This window comes from Vulpes lagopus, chromosome 1, assembly GCF_018345385.1.
Source record: "Vulpes lagopus strain Blue_001 chromosome 1, ASM1834538v1, whole genome shotgun sequence".
NCBI classification, from domain to species: Eukaryota; Metazoa; Chordata; class Mammalia; order Carnivora; family Canidae; genus Vulpes; species Vulpes lagopus.
The window spans coordinates 110,654,228-110,672,756 of NC_054824.1; the positions used below are offsets into that span (position 1 = coordinate 110,654,228).

The 18,529-nt window shown below is 35.8% G+C and overlaps 1 protein-coding gene across 4 annotated transcripts in view; it reads right to left on the reverse strand.

Annotated features, from left to right (window-relative positions):
• Positions 1-10,498: 10,498 nt before the first annotated feature.
• ANKRD12 (ankyrin repeat domain 12) overlaps positions 10,499-18,529 on the reverse strand; it is a 125,493-nt gene continuing 117,462 nt past the window's right edge. For all 4 annotated transcript variants that reach the window (XM_041773016.1, XM_041773005.1, XM_041773009.1 and 1 more), the window contains 3 exons: positions 18,269-18,412; positions 16,346-16,441; positions 10,499-14,950 (listed from right to left, as the gene is read on the reverse strand). In XM_041773016.1, the coding sequence (XP_041628950.1) occupies positions 14,765-14,950; positions 16,346-16,441; positions 18,269-18,412 (426 nt within the window). In that variant the 3' untranslated portion in view covers positions 10,499-14,764. The remainder of the gene's footprint in view (positions 14,951-16,345; positions 16,442-18,268; positions 18,413-18,529) is intronic.

Below are 18,529 nucleotides of genomic sequence, written 5' to 3' on the forward strand. Positions count from 1 at the left end.
GGAGAGGCTTTGAAGCTGTTCCAGTGAAAGTACAAACACCAGCACTGCCTGAAGAGTGGGTGAGGCAGGTGAGGAGGAGTGCATAGGTGTGTGAAGAGCATGGCAGGTACTCACACATTAATCCAAAAGGTAGTGGGATTATTTCATGGAGAGCTTCCAATGTATGAGGATTGGGAGGGCCCTCAGAGACCATTCGGCCCAAATCCTTCATTACACAACAGAGGAAGTGAATGTTCAAGATGCTAGGGAACGTTGTGGCAAACACAGGGGTGGGAGTCAGGCCTCCCAACATTGGTCCATTCAACCAGTGTGCATTCATTGAGTGCCAACCGTATGTCTAGCACAGACGAGCACAAAAGATGGCAAGAGGAGACAGAGAACTAATTATATCTCAATTTTAAAATTGGTAAAAACTTCTGGAATGAATGTGTGACTGCTGTAGTATGGCAACCAAGAGGCCTCACTCACTTTGTTTAAAAATCTCATTCAAGGGCAGCCCGGGTGGCTCAGTGGTTTAGCACTGCCTTTGGTCCAGAGTGTGATCCTGGATTGAGTCCCACGTCGGCCTCCCTGCATGGGGCCTGCTTCTCCCTCTGCCTGTGTCTCTGCCTCTCTCTCTGTGTGTCTCTCATGAGTAAACAAATTTAAAAAAAATCTTAAAAATAAATAAAAATCTCATTCAAGGTTGAGGCACTTGGCTGGCTCAATCAGTACAGCATGTGACTCTTGATCTTGTGTGTTCAAGCCCCACTCTGGGTGTAGAGATTACTCACAAATTAAAAGAAAAAATCTTTTAAAAACCTCCATTAGAATCAATATTGGTACTTGGACTTTCTTCCTTCAAATTGAAGATATCACATAATCATTCCTTTGAGCCGAGCCTGACGGTAGTCACTGCCCTCCAACCTATATTGACTACCTTTCTGGTTTCTATCTAGAAGCTGAACAGACCAGAATATAGGAAAGACATGTGTGAACATTATATGTCATTCTGAGAACATGACTATTCAGAGGTAATATAGCCCAGTGCCTGGCACAAGAGGGTTACCCAAGGATTTTAATGAACTAATATCCCTACAAATAAACACATGAATCCTGCCCAAATCTAGAAAATAATTTAAACCAGTAAAAAAACACACACCAAAAAAACCAAACAGAAAACACTGGATAAGAATACAGAACTTTTAGTGTTTTAATTTGAGTTAGTAATTCAATCTCTACTCAAGGATGATCTGGCCCTATCTTGTTTCCATTTTTCAGAAGCATCTCAGATTTTCCTTGTTTGCATGTCCCATGTTCTAGTTACCATTGCCCTGTAACACATCATCTCAAAACTTAGTGGCCTGAAATGGCAACAGTCATATATTTTGTGGGGGCAGGAATTTAGGAAGGGCTCCACTGGGTGGTCCCATCGCAGAGTCTCTCATCCTGGTACCTCAGATGGAGACTGTCAGAGGAGAGAATGGGACATGAAGAGCTAGGGCAGCTGGACGTTGCTGGGCATTGTTCTTTCTTCTTCTTCTTCTTCTTCTTCTTCTTCTTCTTCTTCTTCTTCTTCTTCTTCTAAAGATTTATTTACTTATATGACAGAGAGAGAGAGAGAGAGAGAGGCAGCAGAGGGAGAGGGAGGGGGAGAAGCAGACTCCCCACTGAGAAGGGAGTCAGATGTGGGGCTTGATCCCAGGATCCTGGGATCATGACCTGAGCTGAAGGCAGATGCCGAACTGACTGAGCCACCTAGGCACCGCTGTTCTTGCTTTTTGGAATCTCAAGTCCTCTCAGGAAGTAACTAATGTGGTCTCAGGGCAGTTGAACTGCTTACATGGCAGCTTGGGACTCCAAATGAGAACCAGATAGGAGTTGCATCCCTTTGTATGACCTGAGCTTGAAAGTCACAAAACATCATTAATGCTGTGGTCCCAAGCACTCCTGGATGGAAGGCATGTCATTGTAGGAACGGCATGTGAGATGGGAGATAATGTCATAGCTGGGTTTGGAAAATTGTCTACCAGATTGTTTAACAGTTTCTTTTGATTTGTTTTTGTTTTGCTTAACTCAGCTCATAGGCAAATTAGAACTGACCTTTGGACTTGTCTGCTCTGGGTTTGCTAGATCCAATGGCAATCATAAACCATAAATATAAATATAGGATTATTCAGGTTATCTGTTTCATCCTGAGTGAGGTTTTATAGATTGTGTCTTTCAAAGAATTTGCTCATTTCACTTAAATGATAGAATTTATTGGCATAAAATTCTTCCCATAGTAGCCTTTCCATGTTTATGAACTCTGTAGTTATGTTCACTCATTCCCTGGCTATGTGCTTATCAGTTTTATTTATCTTTTTGAAAGAATCAGGTTTTGGTTTCATTGATTTTCTTTCAAAACAATAGTTTTCCAGATTTCAATTTTCATTGATTGTGTCTCTTATTCTTCTTTCTTTTCTTCTGTTTTCTAGGTTTTTTTTTTTTTAAAGATTTATTTATTTATTTGAGAGAAAGAGAAAGCATGAGCAGGAGGGGCAGATGGAGAGGGTGAGAGAACCTCAAGTGGACTCTACGCTGAGCAAAGTACTTAAGGTGGGGCTTGATGTTGCCACCCAGAGATCACGACCAGAGCTGAAACCAAGTGTCAGACGATTAATCAATTGTGCCACCCAGAAGCCCCTGCTTTTCTAGTTTCTTTTCTTTTCTTTTTTTTTTTTTTAGTTTTTATTTATTCATGAGAGACACACAGAGAGAGAGAGAGAGAGGCAGAGACACAGGTAGAGGGAGAAGCAAGCTCCTCACACGGAGCCTGACGTGGGACTCGATCCCAGGTCTCCAGGATCACACTCCCAGGCTGAAGGCGGCGCTAAACCACTGAGCCACCCAGGGCTGCCCTCTAGTTTCTTAAAGTGGAAACTTAGATAATTGGTTTGAGTACTTTCTTCTTTTATTTTTATTTTTTCTTCCTTTCTAATAAATATTTATATATATAAACATATATAAAAATAAAATATTTATATTTTATATGAAAATTATATGTTTTCCTGAAAGAAGTATCTTAGCTGTCCACAAATTTTGATATATCATATTTTCATTTTCATTCAGTTCATAATACTTCCTGACTTCCCTTCACGATATCTTTGACACAGAGATTATTTAGGAATATGCTGTTAAATTTTCAACTCTTACAGACTTGAGGCTATCTGGTTGTTATTGATTTCTAATTTAATTCCTTTGTGGTCATAGAATATACATTGTATGATTTCCACCCTTTTCAGTGTATTGAGACTTATTCCATGACCTAGAGAATGGTCAATTTTGGGAGGTGTTCTATGTGGACTTGAAAAGAATGTATATTCTGCTATTGTTGGGTATATTCTATTAATGTCATTAGGGAAAGTTGGCCGACCTTGTTCACATCTTGTTCACATCTTCTATATCCTTCTGTATACCCTCCCCCCACCCCACCCACTTCTCCAATCATCAACATTCTACACCAGAGTAGTACATTTGTTACAATCCATGAACCAAAATCAACACATCAATGCATGACAAGATCACCCAAAGTCCATAATTTACATTAGGGTATACTCCTGGTGTTGTATGGGCTTTGACAAATGTATAATGACATGTATCCACAATTATAGTATCATACAAAATAGTTTCACTGCCTTAAAAATTCCCTATGCTTCCCCATTTATCTCCCCTTTCCCCAAATACCTGTCTTCATAGTTTGCCTTTTGCAGAATGTCATATATAGTTAAAATCATACAATCTGTAGCCTTCCAGGCTGGCTTCTTTCTTAGTAATATGCATTTAAGATCCCTCCATGTCTTCTCTGGTTGATAGTTCATTTCTTTTTTTGTCCTGAATAATGTTCCGTTGTTGGGGCTCCGGGGTGGCTTGGTTAGTTAAGTGTCTGACTCTCAGGTCATGATCTCAGGATCATGAGATCAAGCCCTGCATCAGGCTCTGCACTGGGCTTAGAGCCTGCTTAAGATTCTCTCTCTCTCCACTTGCCCTTGTTCTCTCTCTCTCTCAATAATAATGTCCTATTGTCTAAATGTAACAGTATATTTATCCATTCACCTACTGAAGGACATCTTGATTTCTTCTAAGTTTGGCAATCGTAAATAAAACTACTACTATGCAGGTTTTTGTGTGGACATAAGTTTTCAACTCATTTGGTAAATGTCAAGGAGCATGATTATTGGATCATATAGTAAGAGTGTTTAGTTTTATAAGAAATTGCCAAACTTCGCATTCTCGCCAGTAATGATGTGAGTTCCTATTACTCCTCATTATTACCAGCATTTGTTGTCAATGCTTTGGATTTCCATCATTCTAATAGGTGTGTAGTAACAACTCATTGTTTTCATCCTTCTAACTTCTCTGTCATTATACTTAATGAGTTTCTTATAGACAACATTTAGTTGTATAAATTTATACAAATTTATAAGTATAAATTTATGTTTAAGATGATCACCTATAGGGTTGAGTTTATTTATTTTTGTTTGTCTATTTTTTTTTAAGATTTTATTTATTCATAGAGACACACACACAGAGAGAGAGAGAATGAGAGAAAGAGAGAGAGAGGCAGAGACACAGGCAGAGGGAGAAGCAGGCTCCATGCCTGATGCGGGACTCGATCTGGAAATTCCAGGATCATGCCCTGAGCCGAAGGCAGACGTCCAACTGCTGAGCCACCCAGGTGTCCCTAGGGTTGAGTTTAAAGCTATAATCTTGCTATTTCTTTTCTATTTTTTCTATTTTTTTTATTTCTACCCTTTTCATTTTTTCTTTTTGATGAAATACTTTGTGTTATTCTTAATCTTAATCCATTTAATCTTAATCTTAATCTTAATTATTGTTTTATTAGTTGTGCCTCTTTTTTTTTTAGTGGCTACTTTGGTGTTTATAGTATACATCTTAAAATGTATCATAATCTACCTTCAATTAATATGACACCACTTCATGCATTTATGAGGACTTACAACAGCATACTTCCATTCTTTTCTATCAGTCTACGTACCATTGTCATACGTTTTATTTCTTTATATACTATAATCCCCATAACACATTTTTACGCTTTTGGATGTTTTCCTTCCTTTGTATAGATCAAAACTTCTGTCAGCTTTAAGAAGTAAAAATTACTTATTTTGCTTTTATTTTTCAGAGGTATTTTTGGCAAATACAAATTCTAAGTTGATGGTTTTTTTTTTTCCCCAGCCATTATTTCCTAAAATTGTTTTTCTGTTATCCCTCCCTCTCCTCTCCTTCTGGATCTCTCACATATGTATTAAGTCATTTGGTATTGTCTCCCAGCTTACTGATGCTCTGTTCATTTTTTCAATCTTTTTCCTTTCCATTTTTCATTTAGGATAATTTCTTATTGCTATGTTCTAAAATGTACTGGTCCTTACTTTTGCAGGGTCTCATCAGTTTATCTCACCTAGTATAGTTTTCATTTCTCCAGAATTTTGACTTGGGGTTTTATTTTTATTTTATTCTTTTAAGATTATTTATTTTTTGAGGGGAGGGACAGAGAGAGAGGGAGAAAAAGAATCTCAGGCAGATTCCCCACTGAGTGCAGAGTCTGACACAGGACTCTATCTCACAATCCTGAGATGACCTCAGCGGCCCATTGATTTGGGGTTTTAAAACTTTATCTCCCATTCCTTCATTATGGTTATGTTTTCCTCTACTGTACATACACAATTCATTTTTAAAAGATTTCATTTATTTGACAGAGAAAGAGCACAAGTAGGGGGAGCAGCAGAGGGAAAGAGAGAAGCAGGCTCTCAACTGAACAGGGGTTCGATTGAGCCCGATGTGGGGCTAGATCCCAGGACTCTGGCTGGGATCATGATCTGAGCTGAAGGCAGATGCTTAACTGACTAAGCCACTCAGACTCCCCACACAGCCTATTTATAATAGTTCTATTAAACATCTTTATTTACTAGTTCCATTATTGCTTTTATTTCTAGTTCTATTTCTATTTTTTTCCTGGTTAAGGGTCATAATTTTCTGCTTCTTAATATGCCTGATTATTTTATATTTTATATTGGATGGTAGATGTTATTGGTTACTGGATTTTGTCATATTGCTTTAGTGATAGATTAGCAGTCATGGAATTGATTTACCTGGAATAAGTTTGATTTTTTAAATATATTTTTAAGAGTTTATTTTTAAGTAATCTCTACACCCAGTGTGGGGCTCCAACTTAGAACACCAAGAACCCACAAAAAAAAAAAAGAAAGAAAGAAAAAAAAAAGAACACCAAGATCAAGTGTCATATGCTCTACTACTGACTGAACCAGCCGGATATCCCTGGTTTAATCTTTTTGAAGCTCATTTTTAGGATTGACTACACTGGATTCAGGGCTTATTTGGTCTCACTACAAAATTAATGCCCTTCTGAGTACTGTATCTGGTGCCCTGGGTATTAGATCTTTCCTCCTTGGCTGATGGGGACACAAATTATGCCCAACCTCCTTGTAAGGTCGTAGGATTGTTCTGCTACTTCATTATCAATGGAAGTGAAAATGTGAAAACATTATTTTTTTAGCATGTAAAAAGAACAAGTCTCTATGCCTCTGTTGAAGGAGAATTATAACACGGTTACTCTGGCATAGAGGTGACTAATAGGAAAAAGACAATGGACTATAATACAAATATACTTTAAAATTAAAAGCATTAACGAGTTGCCATGAAAAATTGTAGCCTGTTTCCCCAAATCAGTGCCATCATGTAGTGTTGTTCAGAATGAATATACAGTGGGGATAGTTGGCTTCAGTAATTATTTCTACTCATGATTAGGAGCCTGAAGATAGGAGAGTTGACTTTATCATAACCTACTAGGAATATGCTGTATAGGGATCCCTGGGTGGCGCAGCGGTTTGGCGCCTGCCTTTGGCCCAGGGCGCGATCCTGGAGACCCGGGATCGAATCCCATGTCGGGCTCCCGGTGCATGGAGCCTGCTTCTCCCTCTGCCTGTGTCTCTGCCTCTCTCACTCTCTCTGTGTGACTATCATAAATAAATAAAAATTAAAAAAAAATAAATTCCTTTATAAAAAAAAAAAAAAAGGAATATGCTGTATAGTAAAAGATTACATAAATAGTGTAAAAAGTCTATGAGAAAATACTAACATAACCCTAAGAATTAAAAGAATTGTATCCTTAGCATCAGGTATTTTGTAAAATTAAAGTATCAGATTGATTGCTAGGCAGTCTTCCTCCCAGAGTGCAGAGATCTATTATGTGAATCCTGGCTGATCTTCACAACGATGAATTCTCGTGGTGGAGAATTTGGGAAATTCTGCTACTGTGGATCTTTCTGGTTGGCTAGAACAGTCCTGTGAGTAATCTGAAATATTTAGTTTCCCATGCAGAAAAATCTACTGGCTGTGGAATTTTGAATGAAACTAAATTCATAAGCCCATTCTATATTTATTAGTCCAGCCTAGAATTCTGAAGGTTACCTTGTCATCCATTCTATCTGTCTGGGAATTTTTAAATTCCAACTTCTTATAATAGAGCTGGACGGAAACTATGAGGCTAGGTGAGGAGTCTATCTGAGAAGGTGTTTGCTCCTTGGTATAAAAGAGGCCATTCAGTACCAGATGTTCATTTCTCTGTAAAGGAAAAGCTGGCAAAAGAACGACTGCCAAGACAGTAATATGTTTTAGCATAAGAATTTATCTCAATACTAAGATGCTCATTGAACATCTTTTTGTTTTTGATAATAAAAATTTGCAAAATATCTAAATGTCTAAGAGGGAACTGGTTAAATAAATTATGGAATGTCTGTATGATGAATGTTTAATGAGATGGAGACCTATCCATCTATCAATCTATCAATCACATGATACTTTTGTAAAGGCCTATCATTTTAAACAACTGATGACGGTGTTTGTTGCCAATAATATTTGACCTTTCAAGTGAAATTAGAATTTCGGAAAACTTGTAGTTGTCACCTACAGCTTCACAGCTTCCCCATACTTAAAAAGACATTTCTGATTAAATCAATGGTGATATTAACAAATGTGAATTTGGGGTATTGTATAATGAGGTCTGTCAATATTTGGAAGACACACATAACACAGCGACCCAATGTTTTCCAAATGATCAATACTCGATGTTAAAAATCATGCCTTGCTAAAAGACCCACTTGAAGTGCAAGATAGATTAATGGATTTAATGTAACAGAATTAGGAAAAGCTGATTATATGGTTTCAGATTCCACAAGGCAACTAACCTTTTAGAAACTACTTCTCAGGGTGCCTGGGTGGCTCATTCAGTTAAGTGTCTGACTTCAGCTCAGGTCATGATGTCAGTTCAGGGTGACCTGGGATCAAGCCCTACATCAGGCTTCCTGCTCAGCGGGGAGTCAGATTGTCCCTCTGCCTCTTCCACTGCTCATGATCTATTGAATAATTAAATAAGATCTTAAAAAAGAGAAACTATTTGTTGCATTTTTATGTGGAATCAAAGAATAATGCCCACATTTATCTGAAAATCTATTAAAATATTAAAAATATTCTTCCCCTTTCCTATTTGTGTGAGGTCAGATTTTCTTCATACAAACCAAACCAAACCAAACCAAACCAAACCAAACCAAACCAAACACCAAACAAATAATAGGTACAACACATTGAGTGCAGAAGTAGATATGAAATCTCTAGCTTTCTTTTATTTGGCCAGGTATTAAGGAGTTTGCAAAAATTTAAAATAACACACTTCTCTAATTTTTAATTTTGGAAATATATTTTCATAAAAACATGCATGAATTTATTAATATTTAAAAATGGTTTTAATTTCTACTTTGTTAAATATCAACTGATATCATACAGAAACAAAAGCTCTCAAAGTACTTTTAGGATTCCAGAGAGGGGATCCCTGGGTGGCGCAGCGGTTTGGCGCCTGCCTTTGGCCCAGGGCGCGATCCTGGAGACCCGGGATCGAGTCCCACGTCGGGCTCCCGGTGCATGGAGCCTGCTTCTCCCTCTGCCTGTGTCTCTGCCTCTCTCTCTCTCTCTCTCTCTGTCTGACTATCATGAATAAATAAATAAAATCTTTAAAAAAAAAAAAAAAAAAAAAAAGGATTCCAGAGAGGTCTGGTGACCAAAACTTTTGAGAACTGATAACCTTGGTAAATGCTGTGTAAATCTTCAAGTGGCATAGTCCTTGGCACGACACATATACTAAAATGTGTGTTGAGTGCATAGATTGATGTGTGAATCAGCGGAGGAGCTGAAAAGTATCCCCGCAGCTCATAGTTCAGATGACTAACCTGCTCCCTAAAAGTCCACCTATGATACTGGGCTTTTCCAATCTTATCCATACTCTGCTTAAAAAACAAACAGGGCAGCCCTGGTGGCTCAGCAGTTTAGCGCCGCCTTCAGCCTGGGGCCTGATTCTGGAGACCTGGGATCAAGTCCCATCTCAGTCTCCCTGCCTGCTTCTCCCTCTGCCTGTGTCTCTGCCTCTCTGTGTTTCTCATGAATAGATAAAATCTTTCAACAAACATACAGTATTAGGATCTATATAAAGAGTAGTTCCACAACCTAGACAATATAGAAAGGGTGTCAAGAAAATAAGACAAGTTTGGGGTACATGGGTGGCTCAGTCAGTAGAGTGACTCCTGGTTTCAGCTCAGGTCATGGTCTCAGGGTCATGAGATCCATCTGTAAGTCGGACTCTGTGCTGGGCGCATAGAGCCTGCTTAAGATTCACTTTCTCCCTCTCCCTCTACCCTCTCCTCCTCACGTGCACACACTCTCTTGCCCTCAAAAAAAAAAAAAAAAAAAGGTTAATTCAGGCAAGGTTTTTGTTTTTTTATTTCAGGCAAGGTTTTAAAAATGTCTAATTCTAATATTCAAATACTGGTGCATTTAAAAGCAATAGAGGTGGTGTTTCTTAGAAATCTAATGCTATGGTTGTGTATCCATATTAAAAGGAAAATTTTTGGCAGGGGGGAGGCGTTAGGATATCCACTAATTATTCTGAAAAAGTCATGACAGTGTTAGCGTATTACTAAAAAGGGAGGAAACTAGTCACTAAGAAAAAATGGAAGCAGGCCACAGACTAGGTACATGCAGGACAAATATATCTGACCAAAAGCCTTAAATGCAGAATACATAAAGAATTCCTATAAATCAGAAATAAAGACAACCCAATAAAAAGTGAGCAAAACACTTGAGGACATTTCACAAAATATGTACAAATGGTCAACAGGCAAATGAAAAGTGATGTTCAACTCATTAGTCATCAGGGAAATGCCAATTAAAGGCACAAGATATCATTACACATCCACCGAAATTGCTAGAATTGAAGACTGACAATCAAATATTCAACCAAATATTGATGAAGACTCAAAGCAACTGTGTCTCTCATAGGTAGGGGTGTAAAATCGTACAAGCATTTTGGAGAACTGTCAGTTTCTAATAAACACACAATGACCTAGTACTCCAAGGTATGTATCCAAGAATGAAAGAATATGTCCACAAAGACTTGCAGATTCACAGTAGTTTTATTCACAACAGCCCCCAAATTGGAAACAATCCAAATGTCTACTAACAAGAGAATGAATAAACAAGTTTGTACAATATACTACTGCTCATTAATAAAATGGAACATATTACTGATATATATGCAACATGGATGAATTTCAAAAACTTATGTTGAGAGAAAGAAGTCAAAAGCAAGAAAATCGTATATACTGTTTGATTCCATTTATATGTTCAAGAACAGGTACAAGTAACATACGGTGATGGGAATCATGGTGGTTGCTTCTGGGGTAGGAGCGCTGACTGCAAAGGGGCCGGGGAGCTTACTGCATTCAGGCCATGGTAGCGGTGTATACATTTGTCAGGACTGGCTGTTTGGGTTGTTTGTTTAAACCGGATTTAAACCAGTTTAAAAAAAAACAAACAAAAAGAAAGGTACTGATAATGAGCTCTTAAGCTAAGTGATGGGCACACAGGTATTGTTCTTTAATTTGTAAACACATGCCACATATGCTTCATTCTGTGGATTAACAGCAAAATTTCCTTCAGAAGTGGAGAAAAAGGTGGCTACCTAAAAGCTTTTTATCTAGGACTACTCAGATATGGCATGGCATATAAGCTTTTTGTTTTGTTTTAAAGCACTTAAAAAAAGTCATCAATAAAGAAATGTTTCATAAATAATCATAAATTCTGTGTAACTAATCGAACTAATACAACTGAATCCCCATGCAATCAAAGATCATGTTCATCTTTAGATAATGTTATGGCAATTTTCTCTAATGGAGAGATGCACATGTATAAAAAATTTACACTATTTGCAGATACTTTATAGCATTTAACAGTCACTGGAAAAGTCTTTCTACATGTATTTTCCACTGTTTTTAATGCTAATACAATTCTACATGTTTTTGCCATATTAAAGGAACTATTTAAACTTTATTTGCCTCCGTTTGTTCCATGAACTCTGGTGTTACTGACTGGAAATATTCTGGGTAACTACTACTGTGGAGGCTCTGTTACTCCATTTTAGGTACATTGGAGACTACAGTGTCAAGAAGCCACCAAGAAAATAAATTACAAGACATTTAATTGATTAAACTTCACACAAGCTTTTCCAAGGATTAATATCTCTTGTATCAATCTTTTTACCTTGTTTGAAGCAGATTTTTTAAATATCATGAAAACACTCTTTAAAATATAAGAAGATAAGACTAGCTCATGAGTTTTAAAGCCAATTTCCTCTATATAATATTTTGGGGTTTATGTATCAGGATACCAGAAATAGAATAAAAAATACTTTCTGGTTAATTAAGAAAAATACATATTTAGCATTGCACTCAATTTCTAGCATAAGTGTATAATTATTGGCAGTTAAAAATGAGCCTCATGAGATCTTTGCTTGAGATTTTTGTGGTTATGAAGTTTGCAGCATATCTAACATTTAAAATTCACTTTAGAGACCTCATTACTGAGCTATTTTTCAGAGGCTGTTTCCCTAAAATGAGTATTTCTGTAATTTTGCTACTGCCCAGGTAAACATTAGTGTTTGGCTTAGAGTCACATGGGAGTGGAAAGTAAAAAAACAGTTAGCACACATTTCACTCTTATTTTTTTCTATAAAAATATAACTCTTTATTAAATAACATGCACAAATATCAACTAGTCATTTATTAAACAGATATGATTTAGAACAAGATTTAAAGAAATACAAATCCTTAGGTACAATTTAGTATCTTGTTCATGATATTTGAAGATATTTGAATAGTTTAAAAAAAATCACTGATTAAACTAACCATCCTTTATTTCTCTTTCAGAATCCTAAATCTTTTTAGGTATATACCCCATTCCAAGATTATTTTAGTCTCAGAGCTTCAGGATATCTTTAATATCAAAAGCTCTTAACTACTTACTTAAGAATAAATTCCACCAAGAAGGCATTCACTTTTAAGCTATCCATTTAGCTTTGAGTCATTTTACAAAGGAAATCTGCAGAAGCAGAATCATGGCAGAGAGGCTCCAGCAACTTGAGGTACCATTGAAGAGGGTGAGAATTGGGGTTAGTATTTAAAAAGCTGGGACAACTAAAACATGCCAGATTCCTGCTTGCTTGTTTTTCTTCTGCAGCTTGTTCTGTTAGGCCAAACAGTGATTTTCCCCCATTTTCCAGTTGGACCCTCAGAACAAAAAGCAGTATAAATTTACCCCTCTCATATTTTTAATGCTCAATAATCTGGTTTTTTCTTTTTAGGCAAAAGTATAAACAAAATTTGCATTGAGTTTTTCATATTAAAAAGTATTGCTTTTATAAATTAGCTTTTAATGTTCCCAGCCTTAATAAACTTAACTTCAACAAAACCAGTGCTTCAAAATCTACCCTGCCTTTCCTGGCCCCATTATCCAATAAAAAAGGCCCAAATCTCTCATCTAAGTTTCTAAAGAACACTACATCCAACCTTTATAATAAAGTTCTTGCACTGTGTATCTTTTACAGTGCTGCTTTATTGCGCATGCCAAGTACAGTATGAATTAAAATATAAATTGACATAAAAATTCAAAAATCCCTAAGCTTAATATATACCTTTGCACTCAGAAACTTCAATTTTTACATTCTCTCCCATTAGCTGGGATTTCCAACTTGCTTGCTGAGTTTAAGTCACTTTATTCCTCACATATATCTTTTAACTTTTCTCTATCAGAATAAAAAATGTCCAGCATTATTTCATAATTCAAGAAAGTATTGTGGAAAGTTCTGTAAATTTTATCTCATATACTTATGTTCAATTTTACATACAACCTAATTTTCCTTTCAAAAATGTTTTAATAAGTTTAGCGGATTTCAGATCTGAAATATTCCTGATTATTTAATCTACCTCATGTTATAGGACAAATGACTTTTTCTAAGTATATTGCTAATTATTTTATTAAAAACAGCATACCAAATCTTATTTTAACTATAAAATTCTGAAAATTATATGTTTTGCATCTTGATACAAGGAAAAAAATACAACATATTTATCAGTTTTTCATAAACATTGAAGAGATTGATCGGAATATGCCTGTTTCTTGTACTTATTTTGACTACCGAATATCTCTTTTGATTTGAGTACTCAGTTTGTATTTTAAAAGTGCAAAGGTTATTAAGCTTAAAACATTATATTTAAGCAATGTAAAAAAGTTTTACAATGATTTAACATGACCAATAAAATTTATTAAACATATTTACATATATTCACAGATTCTTTCATACTTGAGTATTAAAATAGACATTTACAATTTCAGAATTTTCATTCAAAGGCATTTTGGGAGAGGGGAATAGGTTCTATTGTGAGATGAAAAAAGAGCTGTTTCTTTGCATGACTAATTCTAAATAATATGTCCGACATAGTGAGTCATAGGTACTATCCCAGGAGACTGGCATGAAACACCCTACACTACTTTAAGCATCGCTTATGGAGAGAGTTAAATGATAGGAAGCATGCAGTACAACTAAGTCACAACCTTTACAGTTATGGTGATGAAAACAAGCTAACTCAAACGCATGCATGCCTTATTTAAAAGTTTCGCTACCTGTATACACTACTACTACACTCCATACAAACTACAACTTTGGTCCAATAAAACATTAGACACAACAGCTTTACAATTATTTTTTTGTACATGTTCTGACTACCAATCCCTTTGTATACATTTTGACCATTAATTACAAGATTTACATCTGCACAATATGTATAAAATAAGTTATTAAAAAGGAAGACAATATTAAAACTTTTGAAAAGAAAACTGTACAATTAATTTACAGATATAATAAACTGAAGAAATTTTGTGCCAAGTTTTTCTTCCACATTTAGAAACTATTTGGTAGGAACTGAACCTTTTAGTTTACCAATATATTTTAATAAAACTTGAAAGACACTGGAATACTAGTGGTTATCTTGTTACTTAAGAGTGCTAACAACTTCCAGTTGCTGTTAGATTCTCAGCTTTTAGAAGATCTACCACAGTCTGCCAACATGCTCTAATGCAATAGTTACCTCTCACCAATATAAATAATAGATTTCAGTTAGAAACTGTTTGGATCTAGGATCCAAAATAATTCTTTTTTCATTTTTTTATAAAATGACAGTGTTTACTACATAACCAATTTTAGTCAAACTTTACTAACAACTGTAAAGGCATAATATCAGTATTTTTCTCAAAAGGCAGTGTTCCACAGTTTAATACTCTTGAGCCCCATCAGTTTAAAACACCACCACCGGAAGGAATGCTGCTATTATATAGGAGTTAATTCGAAGTCATCGTTAACATCGACAAGGGGAACATAAAACTCCTGGATTTCATAAATGCTGATAGACTTGTAGGTGGCAGGATCAAGTTCCTGGAGTTTGAGCTGCCATTCTAATCTCTGGACGGCATTTAAAGCTGCAGCTTCATGTTGTTGCCTCATTAAAAGACAGGTCTATTGAGAAGAAGAGAAGAGTTATCAATTTTTGTTAAATTTGCTTTGTTTAAAAATTAATCTCATCCATAGTTTCTTTAGTGATTAAGTTTTTGAATTACATATCCATTTCTGCTTGACCCTGTATCTATATGCCAACTATTTCCATGTCTGCAACTTCACAAGTGTCTAACCTCAGAGACTGTTAATTTGAAACTGCTCTTTTAAGTTAAAAATAGACCTGCCCTACGACCCAGCAATTGCACTGCTGGGGATTTACCCCAAAGATTCAGATGCAATGAAACGCCGGGACACCTGCATCCCGATGTTTATAGCAGCAATGTCCACAATAGCCAAACTGTGGAAGGAGCCTCAGTGTCCATCGAAAGATGAATGGATAAAGAAGATGTGGTTTATGTATACAATGGAATATTACTCAGCCATTAGAAATGACAAATACCCACCATTTGCTTCGACGTGGATGGAACTGGAGGGTATTATGCTGAGTGAAGTAAGTCAATCGGAGAAGGACAAACAGTGTATGTTCTCATTCATTTGGGGAATATAAACAATAGTGAAAGGGAATATAAGGGAAGGGAGAAGAAATGTGTGGGAAATATCAGAAAGGGAGACAGAACATAAAGACTCCTTTTTTTTTTTGTTTGTTTTTGTTTTTGTTTTTTTTACATAAAGACTCCTAACTCGGGGAAACGAACTAGGGGTGGTGGAAGGGGAGGTGGGGGGGAATGGTTGATGGGCACTGAGGGGGGCACTTGACGGGATGAGCACTGGGTGTTATTCTGTATGTTGGTAAATTGAACACCAATAAAAAATAAATTTATTTTAAAAAAAAGAAATTGCTCTTTTAAATAATAAGATTGCAAATTCTCAAAAGAACCATGAACAGCTAAGAAGTAGTTTTTGAAATGACTTAAAATCTCAAGCCAAATAATTTTCTTTATGAATTATTTGCAGTATATTTTCTCTCTCAATTCGTCTCCCCCCACCCCCCATTCTTTCCTGTAGTAGAACTACCCATCAGACTTGGGTATTGGACAATAGGCATACTGATCCCCATTAGAAACTTTTTCTTTTTTTTTTTTTTCTTTAAATTCAATTAACATAAAATGTATTATTAGTTCTGGTAGAGGTCAGTGATTCATTAGTCTTCTATAAAACCTAGTGCTCCTTACAGAAGCTGCTTTTTCTTTTTTCTTTTTTTTTTTTTTTTTAAGAAGCTGCTTTTTCTGTGGTAGTTTCATTTTTCATACTACACTGGTTTTGAAAAATGGACTTGTGCTCTTTATTCTTTTACTTTCCGACTGTGGCCATGTGTGACTAGTCACTCCTAACAGAGCTGCACTTTCTGTTTAAGGGGGAAGCATCCATTGAAACTGAACTTCTAAACATACATACCTTTAGTTTGTCAAATTTATCATCTACATCTTGTAACCAAGACATGAACTGTCTTGCATTAAAGCGATCCCTCACAGAAGTTTTACTGTCATCAGACTGAAAGAGAACATTAAAAATAGTTGAATACTGTACAATGTAATAACCAACCCACTTTAAAACCTATGTGCCATTATAATTTTTGTGGTGTAATGGAATGATGGAAAAAGGATAAAAATATAATTTTTTTATGTCTATGACATTCTTATTAAAGTATAATTGATTTCATATCTCATTTTAGTGTTAATTTTTACCATATGTAGGGAGAAAAAGTGTTAAGGTGGGATACAGGCCAACAGGACCAATATTTTGGAATGGTCATAAAGAAATTCCATATCAACTCTTAGGAATATCAGTTTTGGAATTAAGACAGGCTGTATTCAAATGCCAGCTTTGTATCTTATTATGCAATCTTGAACTAATTATTTACTCTCTCAATTTTCTATTCTGTAAAATGCGGTGAATACCTCTTTTAATCTTGTTTTGAGAATTAAGCCTCTGAAGTCCTCATCAGAATGCTTGGGCATACAAGTAGCATTCACTCCAATAAATATCTGCTGTAATTACTACTACTATTATCACCCATGCCATCAAAGTGCCATCCAGGCTATCAGGCAGATGCTCAAAATTTTAGCTGTTCTCATTTCCTTCGTTACTCTATAATTGAATGAAGCTTTAAAAGATCTCAAGATATTGCATTGTCTAGTCTAGTATTTAGTAACATAAACTATTCATTTCCATTATAAAGAACCATTCATTTTTTTCCCTTAAATTCTTTAAAGCTGGGAATTATGTAAATTCCCTCAGTGGCTTTTCCAGAGTTTATTTCCTCACAGTCAAATAGTTCTTAAGATCCAATTATCATTATTATTATTTTTAGATAGTGTGCATGTGGGTGGGGGGAGGGGCAGAGGGAGAAAATCTTGAGCAGGCTCCATGCCCAGTGCACAAAGCAATGCAGGGCTCCATATCATGGCCTTGAGATCATGACCTGAACTGAAATCAAGAGTCGAATGTTCAACCAATTGAGCTACCCAGGTGTTCCCCCAATTATTATTCTTAATAGCCTTTTCAAATATCTCTGAATACTTTCATTTGGATAAAACAGTTGGTGACTTAAGGTTTGAAATCTACTGATCTAGTTTAATCTTTTTTTTTTTTTAAACAGGAGAAAAATAAAGCCCAGAGAGAACTAAGTAATTTTCTCTGTAACATACCCTGTGTTCTTTGTGTTTCTAGTTTGTCTGACTTAAAATAGCATTTCCTAGTATTTCTGTGTGGTAATCCTTCACTGTCCATGCTTATGCTCTTTATTTTAATCATTATTATCTCTCTTATAACCAATGAATTTCATTCTAGTTTGTGAAGCACAAAAAATTCTGACAACTGCTATGTCTGGTTTTGAATTCATATAATTTATATGTAGCAGTAAACTTTATTCAAGACATAGCTACAGTTTTTTTTTTTTTTTTCACAAGTGTGTTTATTTATTCTACCAATATCCAAGATCAAAACAAAAAAAGCCTGGTCCTGTTTTTAGCACCGCCACAGTCTAGAGGTTCAATCTGCCTGTAGCGTTTTCCAGCTTACAGTTGCTTTCCAGTTACTTCAAGGTACAAACATTCACTTTAGAAACAAATTACATGTTATGTTAAAGGTCACTATCCTAAACACATAATGGTTTTGTAAATATTAGCTTTTTATAACATAAGGCTAATGTATAAGAGGATTTTAGAAAAAAAGATCTGGTGATCTAGATTCTGTAAGAATTGCTTTTCTCTTTTGAGTTTTACTGACTGCTAAATTCAAGTGTTTTCCATGGAAGTAGATTACAAAAACACTACAAAAATGTTTAGGAACATTTCAACTGAATTAGTGGCACTTTACCTGAGCATCCAGTGGCACACTGTACACTTCTGCGTCCAGTAAAACAGTGCACGCGCTAAATGGCAGTGTTTGATTTGCCAATGTTCTTGCAGCTCTGTAATGAACTCGTAGAACTTCCTGTTCATTGGATACAATGAGTTTTTCCTAGTTGAACCAAGAATGAAAAAAAAAAAACCATAATTCCTCAATCACTTGTTTTTCAAACAAAATAACTTAAAATGTACTAAAGAATCTGAATCTCAGAGAATTCAGAATATTTTT